Source organism: Vigna unguiculata, chromosome 9 (assembly GCF_004118075.2).
Source record: "Vigna unguiculata cultivar IT97K-499-35 chromosome 9, ASM411807v1, whole genome shotgun sequence".
Classification (NCBI taxonomy): Eukaryota; Viridiplantae; Streptophyta; class Magnoliopsida; order Fabales; family Fabaceae; genus Vigna; species Vigna unguiculata.
Genome location: NC_040287.1, coordinates 36386795 through 36401071, shown reverse-complemented (window position 1 = coordinate 36401071; position 14277 = coordinate 36386795). Strand labels below are relative to the sequence as shown.

General features: G+C 31.7%; 3 protein-coding genes across 6 annotated transcripts; all 3 read left to right on the top strand.

The window, feature by feature from the left end:
- The first annotated feature begins 2096 nt into the window (after window positions 1-2096).
- Window positions 2097-6013, top strand: LOC114164041 (putative lipase YDR444W). Its single transcript, XM_028048506.1, has 10 exons — window positions 2097-2519; window positions 2651-2718; window positions 3121-3191; window positions 3304-3573; window positions 3767-3927; window positions 4022-4077; window positions 4277-4329; window positions 4404-4536; window positions 5369-5466; window positions 5655-6013. The coding sequence occupies exons 1-10, from the start codon at window positions 2290-2292 to the stop codon at window positions 5724-5726; spliced, it is 1212 nt and encodes a 403-aa protein (XP_027904307.1). The 5' UTR covers window positions 2097-2289; the 3' UTR covers window positions 5727-6013.
- A 619-nt stretch (window positions 6014-6632) lies between these two features.
- Window positions 6633-7876, top strand: LOC114164042 (EPIDERMAL PATTERNING FACTOR-like protein 2). 2 transcript variants are annotated; one of them, XM_028048507.1, is made up of 4 exons: window positions 6633-6850; window positions 7125-7236; window positions 7317-7354; window positions 7432-7876. In XM_028048507.1, exons 2-4 carry the CDS (start codon window positions 7146-7148, stop codon window positions 7696-7698), a joined length of 396 nt encoding a protein of 131 aa, XP_027904308.1. In that variant the 5' UTR covers window positions 6633-6850; window positions 7125-7145; the 3' UTR covers window positions 7699-7876. The 2 variants fall into 2 exon arrangements, with proteins under 2 accessions (XP_027904308.1, XP_027904309.1); XM_028048508.1 differs by lacking the exon at window positions 6633-6850 and having other exon boundaries at window positions 6857-7236; window positions 7456-7876.
- A 3628-nt stretch (window positions 7877-11504) lies between these two features.
- Window positions 11505-13795, top strand: LOC114162844 (cilia- and flagella-associated protein 251-like). 3 transcript variants are annotated; one of them, XM_028046824.1, is made up of 3 exons: window positions 11505-11670; window positions 12666-12747; window positions 12832-13795. In XM_028046824.1, exons 2-3 carry the CDS (start codon window positions 12700-12702, stop codon window positions 13417-13419), a joined length of 636 nt encoding a protein of 211 aa, XP_027902625.1. In that variant the 5' UTR covers window positions 11505-11670; window positions 12666-12699; the 3' UTR covers window positions 13420-13795. The 3 variants fall into 3 exon arrangements, with proteins under 3 accessions (XP_027902625.1, XP_027902624.1, XP_027902623.1); XM_028046823.1 differs by having other exon boundaries at window positions 12642-13795; XM_028046822.1 differs by having other exon boundaries at window positions 11507-11670; window positions 12666-13795.
- The last annotated feature ends 482 nt before the right edge of the window (window positions 13796-14277 follow it).

Sequence of the window (14277 nt, the reverse complement as noted above, 5' to 3'; positions counted from 1 at the left end):
TAAAAATCAACTGCTCAAAACATACACAAAGTTCATTCTTCAAATATCAAGTCTGTGACTATGCCACCCTTTAGAAACAAATTATTAAACTTGACAAGGTTAGATTGTACTCGTAGAACTTCAAAAAGTTAACTCATGAAATAAAGTTAAGGGTTAAATAAGTTTTTGGTCATTAACTTTTTATCAAAATTGAAATTAGTATCTTTTTGAAATTTTGAACCAATTTAGTTTCTCATATTTAGAAATGAATGAATTTAATCCTTTAAATTAAATTTTTTAAAATTTATTTGACGTTTTAAATGTATTTATCGGTTAATACTAAAGTGAAATTATGTCAAATGATGTAAACAAACTCAAATACTATCATGAAATATGTTTAAAACATCAAATAAACCTAACGGTTAAAAAAATTAAATCCAAATATTTTAAAGTTGAGAAACTAAAACACTAATTCCAATTTTCAATAACCAAAAATATATTTAATCCTAAGTTAATGATTAAGTTATTTAACGAATATGTTGTTAAAATAAATTTGTTATAATCATCAAAGAAAAAAAATGTCAGAAAGATGTTGATGTTTATAACATGAAACTTGAATAATTGATTATTCTATTTATAAGCTCAACACTTTAATAACAAAATATTCAAACTTCAATTAATATATTAATTTCACTCTTAGCTATTTTTCAAGTCTCACACTATGTTTTTCTCTTTTACTTTTTTAAAGTAATTCTTAATTTTTAGTTTATTTAAAATTAAAAAAATAGCGTTTTTTAGTGATTTTAAATATTAAAAAAAACCAACGAAAAATGTCTGATAGGACCGAAACAAACTTCGTATATTTTATAATAGTTTCAAGTAATATTTCAAATGTTAGAAAGATAAAATAAAATAAGAATCGAAATAAAAACCTCGTTAATTTAAATAGAATTAAAAGCATACCTAAATAAGAAACTTATAGAAACAAAATAAGATCCTCGTATAGTTTATAAATAAATTTTCATGTTATATGTACACTTTACGCATTGTATGAGTCCTTGCACTCAGCATCAACCTTATAAAGTCTCTTCAACTTTTTGTACTTAAAGTTGGTCTAGTTTCTCTCATACATTTACTTTTCCCCTTAATTACATTACAACTCATTCATTCCTAATTATCAACCTAGCCAATAATCCTTAAATTAGTTTGACCAATTCTCAAACATAATAAGATATTAAATACATAACCATAATAACATACAATCATCATTAAGAGTTATTAAATGAATTGAGTCGACTTGACATAATATGTTATTTACAAAATTTATATTATACTTATCTAACCCATTTTTAGAAAATCTGTAATATTTTTAAGAAAATATACTTTAACAATTAAATTTTGATAATTTTTTAATAAATAATTTTTTACTTTTTCATCTTTTAATATTTTTATATTTAAAAATCATTTAAAAGATATTGTCAAACTTTAGTATTTGAAATATCATTTTCTATATTTTTATCTGATCCAGTTTGTACGGTATGTCAATAATTTATTTTACATTTTTAAAATATAAAAATAACATCTTTTCCCCCTAATTTGGGACTACCATTGCAGCTCTGCAGAAAATGTTTGTGCTGGTAAGTAGGCATGAAAGTGATTAATCTTTTTTCTCTCTTCAATTCTTCTTATTATTTGAATAAACATGTGGTCACTTATGTGTCAAAGTGTTTCTTTCTAGATGGAGTATATTAATTATAGCTTTCTAGAAAGAAGACGGAAAAAGTGAAGAAAGATGTAAGGTAGGGAACAGTGGTTTAACAAAATTTCTAGATGCTTAGACTTTAGGGGTAATAATAACTACTAATCAACAAAACCTTAAACGATCCATGTGTGAAGTTTATATGATCTGACCAAATCTTAGTTATAAGAATAAGGTGGATAAGCTTCAGATGAATCAAAGAAAATAATTGAAAGAAAAAATGTGAAATTTGGTTGGTTGAAGACATATAGAATAGTACATAGAAAATTAAATAGTGAAAAAATTTGGTTGGTTGAAGACATATAGAATAGTACATAGAAAATTAAATAGTGAAAGCATGGTATAAGAAGGAGAGGGTCAGAGTCAAGAAGCTGAAGCTGAAAGTCATTGAAGGCAGCTTCGTGTTGGAGTTCCCTGTCCCATTCTAGTACTGTATTTTTCTTTCAAGTACATAAGAAGGGAACTCTACTACCTCCCCAAATCAACCCCAGATACTCACCTTTTCAAAGTTTTTGTCTTTTGGCCTTTTCAAACCCAACACCGTGATTTCCATGGATTCAGAAGCAGCACCCCAGCTAGAAGAAATAAAGCAAGAGGGTGTCGGAAAAGGGACCAAGAAGAAGAAGAAGAGCAAAAAGAGTTCTTTTTTTCCCAGGTTTGGTTGTTTCAGAATCGAGCATGATGTTTCAGGGGGAGGTTTTGATATTGAGGTTGTTGATGAGACTGGTCAGCGTCCCACCCCCACCCACTTGATCATAATGGTTAATGGTCTTGTTGGCAGGTTTGCCTAACTACCGTCACTTTTAAGTTTGAATCTTTTCTACTCTATTTATGATTTGCCTCTAGGTTGTGTGTGTGATCTATTTGATTAGCCTTTTAGTCAAGTAATGTAACAATACCTCTTTGGTGCAGCGCTCAGAATTGGAAATTTGCCGCAAAGCAGTTTCTGAAAAGGTTTCCAGAAGACGCTGTTGTACATTGTAAGTTCGCAGAAACAAATTCTGCCTGCCTCCTTTGTCTGTTTAAGCAAAATCATCTTTCTGATGTGTGGTAGCATTGAGTCTGATAAAAAAATTCTGTTTTTACCAGGATTTTGATTAAGAAAAATGTTGTAAAATCACAATTTTAACTAATCAGAGAAAGTGTTGTTGATTTTATTTAAATCATACTCTATTGTGAAGAAAACCCACATAATGGGTGCCCCAGTTGAAGTTTATCATGAGTTGATGTTATTGCTTGAAAACTAGAAGCAACGTTCATCCCCTGGTGTTTTTTAAAAGGCTAAAGAAAGTGAAGCAGTTTCAATTATCTTTAAATTTGTGTTCTCTATTGCACTCTTTCATCCACCATTTAATGGAATGCATAACCATTGTGAAACGCAGGCAGTGAACGCAATTCTTCAATGTTGACCTTTGATGGGATTGATGTAATGGGAGATAGACTAGCCGAGGAGGTGTGTTATGGCTTTGACATTCAGTTGTTTGATCTTTGTAATCGTTTATTCCACACGCAGGAAGATAAAAACCCAGAAAATGAAAGATATTTGTTTTGTTCTGTTTTCTCAGGTTATATCAGTTATAAAACGTCACCCAAGTGTTCAGAAAATTTCATTTGTAGGTCACTCTTTAGGAGGCTTGGTGGCAAGATATGCAATAGCTCGGCTTTATGGGAGAGACATATCTCTTGAACTTTCTCAGGGAAATGGACATTGTGAAAGTCATGTTTCAGATCAAGAAAATCATGACAGAAAATATGAAGGAAAAATTGCAGGACTAGAGCCCATAAATTTCATTACATCTGCAACGCCACACCTTGGTTCTAGAGGTCATAAACAGGTCATTCTTTGGTAGCTTTAGCCTATGACTTTATGGAGCAAAATCAGCAATTTGAATGCTTTATTGCCTGTGATGAGAAACGTTTTTCTGTAAATAAGGGAGTAAAAGCAATAAATAGAAGATTGTGGTATACACAGAAGTGGCTTAGTATGAGTTGATAATGACATAGTTTTTGGAATTATGTATGCTTCAGGTTCCTATGTTCTGTGGATTTTACTCTCTGGAGAAAGCAGTGTCTCGTGTTGCTGGGGTCTTTGGTAAAACGGGAAAACATCTATTTTTAACAGATAGTGACAATGGGAAACCCCCTCTTCTTCTTCAGATGGTTCGTGACTCTGAAGACATTAAATTCTTGTAAGAATTTATGGTTCTGTTTGTTTGATTTTTTTTCTTTTTCTTACTTCTCTGAGCCAATAACAAATAACATTCTACACCTTTTTCTCTATAGGTCTGCTTTACGCTCCTTCAAACGCCGTGTTGCCTATGCGAATGTTCGTTATGACCGTATCCTTGTATTTTAGTCATAAGCCCAGATGAATTTGAAGTCTTAATCTGTCAATTTAGTTTTTGATTTTGATGCCTATCACTCAATTTAATTTTGTCTGATTCAGAAATCAAAATAACCACAATTACTATTAAGTTGACGTGAATTAATGTTTAACTCCACAAATTATTTACAAGAACAACTTGACTCTTTAAATAGAGCTTGTTGGATGGAGTACATCATCTATCAGACGTAGAATGGAACTCCCTAAGGTAATCATCAAGATTCTGCAATATAATATAATTTATCTAAATTGTGTTTTTGTCTGACTTGTTTTTTTATTCAGCGGCGGCATCTTTCAAGACATGAAAAGTACCCTCATATCGTAAATGTAGAGACAGCAAAATCTAGTTGTGTCACCGAGGATGTTCCTGCTGAATCCAAACTGAGTAATGGATCCAGTAAACTTGATTCGGAAGGTATTTCACTTTCAAGTTTTTCAACTGATGAGGTTTATTTTGAATTGTATAGTGTGTTGTTGTCTAAATATTTTTGGAATATATAACTACTACGATAAACATGGCAAGTTCTTGTCTGTTGTGGTCCGAGGTGGCTGGTGCTTGGATCATGAAACTCAAAAGATGAGCATTTTTTGGAGTTTTGTGATGACCCATGAAAGCGAAAATGAAAAAATAAAATCAAAGTTGCTGTCATTTGAAGATTAGTTTAAGGAGACGTATTGACGTTGTTTAAACTTAATAATTCATCTTATAGTATGGTATTTGGTGGAGTCACTAATTGTTCTGAAGGAGTAGTTAGATGTGAGAAACATTTTTAACAAGCGAATCAGATCTTTATATGATATACACCACGATGAGATTAGTTAAAAGTAGATAATTTCAAAGAAAAAAAGTGTGTTTGTAAAAAAAAGCACTACTTACTATAACTGTGGCACTCTGAGGTGTAATTTATAAAAAAAATTGAAGTAGTTCAAGATCATGGCTGTCATCACTAATCTAAATATGACATAATCTAAAACTTGAATATGAATTACGTAGAGAGTAGAGACCATAGACACGTGAATACATAATTTTTTTTCCATTACTTAATAGTTTTGTTTTGTACGAGTACTTGTACCCTCCACCTAGAATTTCCTGGTATGGTTAAGAACCTTGAGAACAAATCCTGAATGTTGCTCCTGAAATTTAGTTACATGCTTCTGCCAAATCGGATTGAACATAAAGATAAAGATACGGTGCTTTATATTACGGATCATAGCTAAAATGGTGTACAAATTAACGACCCTTGCAGAGGAAATGATCAGAAGCTTGACAGCAATGAGCTGGGACAGAATTGATGTCAGTTTCAGTGGCAGTAGGCAGAAATACCTGGCACATGGCACCATTCAGGCAAGTTTCTGCTTCTTGAAACACATAATCTAGGAACAATAATCCTTTTCTAATCTTAACACCAGGCAAGACCATGATGGGGTCTTCAATGTTTCACATTTTATGTTCTGAAAATCATAGTGATTGTATTCTGCTATATTACACCTTGTTTTAAGTATTGACAATGGTTGAAATTTGTTCTATATCAGGTGAATACTTACTGCATAAATTCGGATGGAGCAGACGTGATTCAACATATGGTTGACAGTTTTCAGATATAGTTTTCCATATTTCCAGATTCTAACAGACAAGACAATGCCATTTTTTTGTAAGACGGAGAGGGCTTCATCACCTTTTTGCCACTGAAGTTGACAAAATACAGACCAAGAAGGTTTAAAGAACACAAGAATGTGAAAAATACATTGATAAAGAACAGAACGGGGCTATAATTGTGCACCCTACAATTTTCTTGTGCCCATTCTACTTTGACTGCAATGTATATGGAGTCATTTGGAATGAGAACACCCAAAATAAAGTTAAAAATCTGCACTCTTTCGAATTTCAATCATATCTCAAAATGTTGTTTGTTGTAGTGTAACTAACTACTGTTTCTGCCATAATTATTTTAAAATCAATTTTCTTAAATTTTATTTGAATGAACTACATTTATTAGAAAAGTACGCAACTGTTGAATTCAGCTGTCATAAATAAGCCTAATTGGCCCACCACTCCATCAGCTTTGCGTAACAGTAACTTATAATGATGAGAGGAATGGAAGGAGATGCATTAATGTTTCGTGTACTCTTTCGAGGAACATACTCTTTCGAGGAGGAACATACGTAGCAAATCCTGTATATGTATACACACGCAAGATCAATGCTATTTCTGCAATATATCTTAGAACAAGTATTATAAATAAATAGAGAATAATACATGAGAACAAGAGATAATAAGCTAAACTAACGTAAAATGAATCATCTGCCAAATAAAATGGACACAACTTAGCATTACAGCAGAAGAAAATGGATGTTCGGACAAAACAGGGCTAAGCGGGTTTCATTTTTTCCAACTTTCACAACAAAAGAAAGACCAAAGTATGAAGTGTTCACACACCTATTCCGATGATGTGAATGAAGTTGGTGATGTGTTTTTTTGTTTATGTCCGTGTCTTGTATTGTGGTATTCGAAAGGTCGGTGTGTGTTTGTGTGTGAGCATGGGATGGCCATTAATCCAAGTCTGAATGGTGCTCTCAGTTCGAGAATTTGTCCCCATATGACAGAGGTTGGATTTTTGAGGCTCGGTGAACGAGGAACCGTGTGTGTCTGTTGGAGTGGTGAGGTCCTTCCTTTGCTTACACCCTTCCGTTCTCACAGAGTCCAAGATCTATAATACACACCTTTTGCAGTGAGTGTTTATGAATTGATGGGGAAATAATAAGGGTAATAAAAGAGGTGAGAGTGAGGGATCGGTTTTGTATAATAGGGGTGGCATTCAATATCTGACCCACGTTTGGGACACCTTTTTCAGAATTTCAGCTGCACTGCTTTCTCTTCTGCCACATATCCCTCACTCTCTCTCTTTGTCACACTGTTCTTTTCCACCATCATTTTTCATCCATCAAGCTGTTATTAGTATTTAGTTACACTCAAAACAATTTACTGAATCCTTTCTTCTGCAGTCTCTTTCCCCTGATGAGAAGATGGGGTTAACTCAAGTCTGTGTCTCCTGCCACAACTATAGACAAACCCTCCTATGCTTCATTCTCTTTGCTATTCTATTCACGGCCAAAGGTTATCCCGCTTCTATATTCTTCCTTCTTCTTTCTCTTTTTATCTGATTAACTTTGCTTATACTGTATATATGCATGCAGCAAGACCAGTTTCTTCCACTCTTGCAGAACCTGCTCAGGTACAAAATCATCACTGAATTCGTCTACTTTATATCTTCCAATCTGTTGGTATAATTGAGTACTTGAATATATGCAGAAGGACATCAAAAAGCGGGAACAGATGGTTGTGGCAAAATCTCAGATAGGTTCTAGGCCTCCCAAGTGTGAAAAAAGATGCAGTACTTGTGAGCACTGTGAAGCAGTTCAAGTCCCGGTTACACCTCAAATTCAAACTCATAGAAGTCATTATTCACCTGCAAAAGCAACCGTGGTTGTTTCTATCTCATCAAGAGGTGATGACCTTTCAAATTACAAGCCAATGTGTTGGAAATGCAAGTGTGGGGATCACCTTTTCAATCCATAAAGGGGGAACTGGCATACATATTTGCTTGGGAATCAACAATTCAAAAAATGTGTATGATTTCAATTATTTACATATCAATTCCTCTTCATGCTTGTATATTGTAGATATTTGGCAATTATAGTCCATAGTTGTGGCTTCCATTTGCTTAAAGTTAAACCACTTTGTTTTTTTTTTGTTATCATATCTACTTGTTTTTCTTTCTGCTTACAATGAAAAGCTTTTGTGAGGGTTTACTTTTTCTGCTCAGACATTACCAGCATTTGGTATAAACCTCTGGGTATATCTTCTCCCTGCAAGTATATACTTTCCTTTTATGCTGCAATAGAATGGAAGAAAAAAAATGAGATGATAAGAGAAAATGCATGGTGGGTTGGTGGGGTGTTGGTAGATCCATTGCAAAAACTAGAAAACAAGATGAGAAGGGGAAGAGAAGTAGTGTGTCAGAGGGTCTTGTTTTCGTATGCTACAAGATTAAGATATTTTCATTCAGAGAGGGTGAGCTAATACCACCAACCTCGAAGGGATAAAAACATTCATCAATACATAACACACATCCATAAACGTGCCTACCTAGGGATCTCACTTATTAGCATAGTAGTAGTATTTTTTTTCCCTTTTAGTTTTAGTTTAGCTGACACAAATATTTCAGTGATGAAATGAAATTGTGACACCTTCTGCAGGGTGTGTGAGAGTGTGTTTGGTGCATTAATTAAGTGTTGGGAGTGAGGGGTTTTGAGGAGAAAAAAAGGTAGTAATGAAAGTGGCATTTGGGCCATTGAATTGATGAAGGTGGTGTTATATTGTTTATGGGAACACAACATTGATGTTGGAGGAACATTGGGTGGATTTTTGTGAGTGAGTTGCATTGATTCATGAGTCATCTACTTGGTTTGGCTATCTCTTTTGGTGCAGACACTGAAGCGTGGTATTTAATGAGAGTATTATTCGCTGTTTGCACTGTACCTTCTATGACCATTCACCATCTTTTATTCATCTCTCATCACTAGTTCCTCAATTCAAACTTCAAACTTCAAACAAAACATAAATCTCATTGTATCATGGAATCAAAATTTGCCACCATTTCTAACACATTCTCTTAATGAAATTAGAGTGCACATGAGTGCACATTATTGATACTACTTGGAAGTATGCTAAAACCATGGATTAAACTAATGAATACATGACACAACTCAGTTAAGAGTGTGTCCTAGTTAAAGGTGTGTCCATGACTTTCTGTTTTAACTTTTCAACTTTCTAAACAACACAATTTTGACTTAGGCATTAATTTTGTATATATTTTATATTTTTGTTTATTTTTATGATTGATTGAACCTTGAGCCTAACATATATTTGTTTGCAGTTTCATTAATAAAGAATTTTATTAATTGAAATATAAAGATCAAATATATAAATATACTTAAATTAAGTATTAAATAAAAATATAAGATTTAAAAAGAAGAGAGAATGAATCCGATTAGTTGTGGTACCGGTGTACTCACATGCCTTATGAAGAGGTGTCAGAAAAGACAACGACTTTTACAAATAAATCTCAACTTTTTTTTTTTTAAAGATATATCCGGTATCAATTCAATGTTTTTTTTTCTCTTTCTTCTTATTTTCTTTCTTTGTGAGAACTAAGAAATAAAAAGTACATGTAAAGAATAAGGATTTGAATATGTTTATATGGGTAATAGTGTTTTGTTAAAATGAAAAGGAAAACATTATATATGTATATTCTAAAAAAATATGTGATAATAAAAATTAAATTAAAATTTTAACCCTCTTTATTTTCAGTCTTACAAATTTAACTTTTGTTTAATCTATAATTATACATACATGTTCATTTTATTCATTGAATACATATCTTATTAATAAATAATTTATTTAACAATTGAAAATTAAATATTAGATTAAACTTATTAAGACTAGAATAAATTTTAAAAAAATAATCACAGATCGAAATTTGATTGAAAGAAAACAAAATTGCAACCTAATACATATTGATGCGATTTGGATCACTGCTTATATTTTAAAAGAAAATCTTCATTAATTTTCCTTTTTAATTTTTTAAACCTGAACTCATTTTTTAAATATATTATACATATCTTAGTTATTGCTTTAAATATTTCACTTGTTTTTAGCTTATCTTACATGTAATCACAATGTGAAATATCTAAATCTAGTTCATTGTCTTAAACTTTTATTGAAAACTTTGATTTAGCTTCTTCATTTGTATATAGAAGATACCCATGAATGTATATGTAACTATACTCATAATGGTATCCATATTTGTCCAATTGATGTCCCCCAACATGATGCAAAATGGTAGGTTGAAAACTTAATGCACGCAATAAATGTATTAAGAGACACTCATTTTTATTTCTTAGTTATTTTAGATTTGTTTTTGTTACTTTTTCTTAAAGATGTATGTTTGTATTTGATTTGATTTTTTGTGATGATGGAAATATTTACGTTTACCTCTTGTTTGTTTGTTCTAATATGGAAAAAGTTGAAATGAGAGAAATAAAAGAAATAAAAAACTGATAAACATGTAAACCAAATAAAAAATCCATAAAATAAAAAAAATGGTAAAAGAAAATATAAATGATTGTACATAGAAATATTAATAAAAGAGATATCCCAATTTTATCATTGAATTTTGTTCAGCATAGAAATAATTATTATAAACGACATTTCTTAGAAACAAAATATATTCCTTGCTTATGAATTATTGTTACTAAAGATTTTTAAATTTTGTAAGAAAAGCAAGTGATGGAGTTTTTAACACTGTTAGTGGTTTCGTATAAAAAAAATAATACTATAGGACCTAAAGAATATTATTCAACAAAAGTATTTTGTTTGATCAGTTTTTGTAATTAGAAGAAGGAGAGAGGAAAACATAATTATTACTTTTTGTACACAATATATATAAAAGTTATTCTACCATTATATTATTTTATTAATTCATAATTTACAAAAAGAATAATTTCATAGTAATTACTGATATACAAATATTTATAAATAATTATTGACTATCTTATTTATTATAGATATATGACTAGAACATAAACCAGTAAAATATAAAAGCTGACTATAAAAAAAAAATCCATAACTAATTAACTATGTTTAACTTTTAAGTATTTATTATAATTGCTACTATTTCAGAAAAAAAAATTGCTGTTATATGCATATATATATATATATATATATATATATATAACATATTCTAAAAATATTACAAATATATTAAAAATTAGAGAAAATTATATTTACCTCTCCTTATATTGTGTTAAATAATCCCAAACATCTCTATTTTAAGAATAAATATTTATGTTTCTGATGCTTTTAGTGAATAAAACTACAGTTATATCTCCAGTAAATAAAATAAAATAAAAAACTCACTGTTTTTTAATAAAATGACATTATTTTTTTTATATATGTAATAACATATATTTAAATATAATAATAAGTTAACAAAGTAATAATTTATATTTTATGATAATTTATATCAAAACAATATTTTCTAAAAAATATAATTTTCAATACTTTATAAGACCATCTATAATTGAACCCATAACACTGACTTTACCATAAAAAAAAAAATCAAATGGAGAAACTTACTTAAATAAAGTAAAAAAATAGGTGTAGAAGGTGCAAGAAAATGACTAATTATAGAGTATACCCTGACATTAGAAATGAAAAATCATTTTACCAACCTTCAATACCTATAATAAATACCCTTCTTACCTCCGACAAAGGATATCACTGTGCATGCCCTTTTCTGCAACACAGCAAAACATGCACGTGCGTCACGCATGGCTAGTCTTGCCCGTGACCACCATATGTTATTCACAGAGGGTTCGTCGTCTTCTTTTTCTCTCTCATTATGAACTTTCATCAAACACTTTCAGAGAGATAACACAGAGATATGGATATGCTTCATTTTTCTCACTCTCTTGCTCTCTCACACTGGTATCACATACCCTCCATCCTTTTTTTTCTCTATTTACATATTACTGATTATTTGCAAGTTGCACTCAACTTCAAACATTAACTCTTATGGCTCACTTACCCTCTAGGCATGTGTGTATTAATTCTCTTTGATGTTTCATTCTGTTTCTTTTTTTTTAAAGAATATTATAGACTACTTGTCCACAAAGTTTAGACTTTAACAGTGTATACTCACCTATCTCACCTGTTTAATACTGATTTTGCAGCTTAAGTGTTGGTTGAATTAAAAAACTTCCATTTGTAGTGAACTTGTTCATTATTTGACATATATATCAGAGTCCACTACTTAGAGTGAGGATAAAGAAAGGAAGTATGAAATTTTGGATGTGATTTCTATTTTCAAAATTCTTCAAGTAGACAAAACTATTTAGACAGACAACTACTAGAGTCCAAGGGAATAAATAGGGAGTGGAATTGAAAGAGAGGTTCAACATGAGAAAAAAGAGAAGATGGGAGAACATCTCCCAATTATATAGTTTGGGTTTTAAAATACTTGTTTTGGAATTTCAAAATTTAGTAGATTTTGATTGTTGGTGAGTAGTGCTGTTGAATCCTTGGAGAGCAACAACAAGCATGGGAGAACATCTCCCAATTATATAGTTTGTTGATTATTTTGAGGACTTAGAAAGGATCCATTATTAGCTGTTTTTCAAGCAAGGATCTAGTGAAGTACTGATTTGACTTAACAAAGTTAATTGTGCAGAAAAAAAGAATGGTGAAAGAAGACTATCACTGTCATATTGAGATAGAAACTTACTAATCAATTTGCTTTCAGTTGCTTTACATGGCCTCAATATGAAAATATTATTTCTTAATGATGCAGAATGCTGAAATGTTTTTCTACAGTTAGGGCTTCTGTTTACTCTGTTGAAGACTTTGGCTTATGCTTGCCTGACTTTTTTATTTTATTTTTTTCTGATCTGCTATTTTAGTCACACGAATGCTGTCTTGTACAGATTCTGCAAACACCTGATGATTCATAAGTAAATCATGTTGAAACAAGTATCCAACAGAAACCAGAGGACAAAAGGCTTCAAGGTAAAACAAGGTTTTAAAATATTTACTTTGATTGTTGTTGGCATATGGTTGCTTCACCAACTCAAACAACACTCACATGAAAAGATGCCGTACGAGGAAACCTCTGCAAAAGCATTTGAAATTCAGAAGGCTAGTTCTGAAACTAAAAGGCTTGGAAGAAAAGGGTTGCAACCATGGTCAAATGATAAACTGTTTGAACTGATGGAGGATACTGAAGAAAAAATTGAAGAGGAAGAATCAGAGGAAGTAGAAGACCTTATTGATGAACAAGACAAAGAGAAGGAGGAGCAAAATGAAGATGAAGATGGTGAAGACATGGGAAAACAGATGGAAGATATGAGCTTATCAGAGGATGAAAGTCATGAGGAAGGTGACAAAGATACACAATCAAAAAGTGAGAAATATAACAAAGAGACTGGTGCATCTAGGGTTGTGATGAGGATGACAAAAAGTTTAGGTTCTGGATTTGAACTTGGAGGTTTGAGAAAAGTAAAAGAAGAACAGGTGGGAAATTCAAAAGGGATTGAAACAGAAAAGCAGAAGAAGAAATCATGGACTCAAGCAAAGTCACTGACCACAGCACTGATTCATCCAAATGTCTTAGTTACAAAAGGAATAGATGATGTGCTTGATTTTGGTGCTGCATCAAAGATTCGTTACTTTAAGACATGATTTTGATAGTGCAACACATAGTAGGACACGATTTAACATGGATGTTCTTAGAAACTTTTTTTTCCTTTTAAATGGGACAGCTACATGAAAGGGAAAATAAGTCACCTAGAATTTCAACGAGGAGAATTTGGAGAAAAACATTGTATCAAGTTATCAATAACAACTGTAGAAATGTACTCAATAACGAGCTGAATAAGCAGACCCTCTCTGAGACACAACAAACAAAACAAGTATCTGCTTTAAAATAAATAATGTCTTGTACGCTGTTTTTCTTTTTCAGACTGTAAACAATTTATTCATACTTTCTGCTTGTGAGTCTTGAGTCATATTGTGCCTTGTGCACAGACAGTATTATAGTTCAAATATTCCAGAAAAAGTCAAAGTTTACATGTTCCACACACAGGAAGAACTAGTTGTAGTAATGAATTGCTTCTTATGGATTTGATCTTATCTTGTTTTTTTTCCTCCACTTTTGAACTAGTTTGGTTCGCTTTCAAAAAGGAGTTGCCGACAATTTTTGTAAGTCAGGCTGGAGCCAATGTTTTTATCTGTAGTATCAGATGGTCCATTTCCTTCAAGATTGAATGTCCTCGTGATACATAACAACAAAAATGGCTAAGGGTACAAAAGCTGTGGGCTCACAATCCCTTCCCCTCGGTATTGGATTTATATATGGATGTGGCAGAGCTTCTTACTTTTGTCCCATAGATAAATTCAGAAATAATGAGTAAAATTTCCTTTTCAAAAGTAAGAGTGTAACGTAGGTGTGACATTACTTCGTCCCGAAGATGAAATGAACGAATACATGCTGATATTACAGATTTATGGATACTTGTTGCGGATCAAATATTTAATATA

Excerpts from the sequence above, each read along its gene's own strand:
- LOC114164041 (XM_028048506.1), top strand. The coding sequence starts at position 2,290 with ATGGATTCAGAAGCAGCACCCCAGCTAGAAGAAATAAAGCAAGAGGGT. Across the intron at positions 3,192-3,303 it reads GAGATAGACTAGCCGAGGAG|GTTATATCAGTTATAAAACG; the intron begins GTGTGTTATGGC and ends CTGTTTTCTCAG. Across the intron at positions 4,537-5,368 it reads CAGTAAACTTGATTCGGAAG|AGGAAATGATCAGAAGCTTG; the intron begins GTATTTCACTTT and ends CGACCCTTGCAG.
- LOC114164042 (XM_028048507.1), top strand. The coding sequence starts at position 7,146 with ATGGGGTTAACTCAAGTCTGTGTCTCCTGCCACAACTATAGACAAACC. Across the intron at positions 7,237-7,316 it reads TATTCTATTCACGGCCAAAG|CAAGACCAGTTTCTTCCACT; the intron begins GTTATCCCGCTT and ends ATATGCATGCAG. Across the intron at positions 7,355-7,431 it reads CTCTTGCAGAACCTGCTCAG|AAGGACATCAAAAAGCGGGA; the intron begins GTACAAAATCAT and ends GAATATATGCAG.
- LOC114162844 (XM_028046823.1), top strand. The coding sequence starts at position 12,700 with ATGTTGAAACAAGTATCCAACAGAAACCAGAGGACAAAAGGCTTCAAG.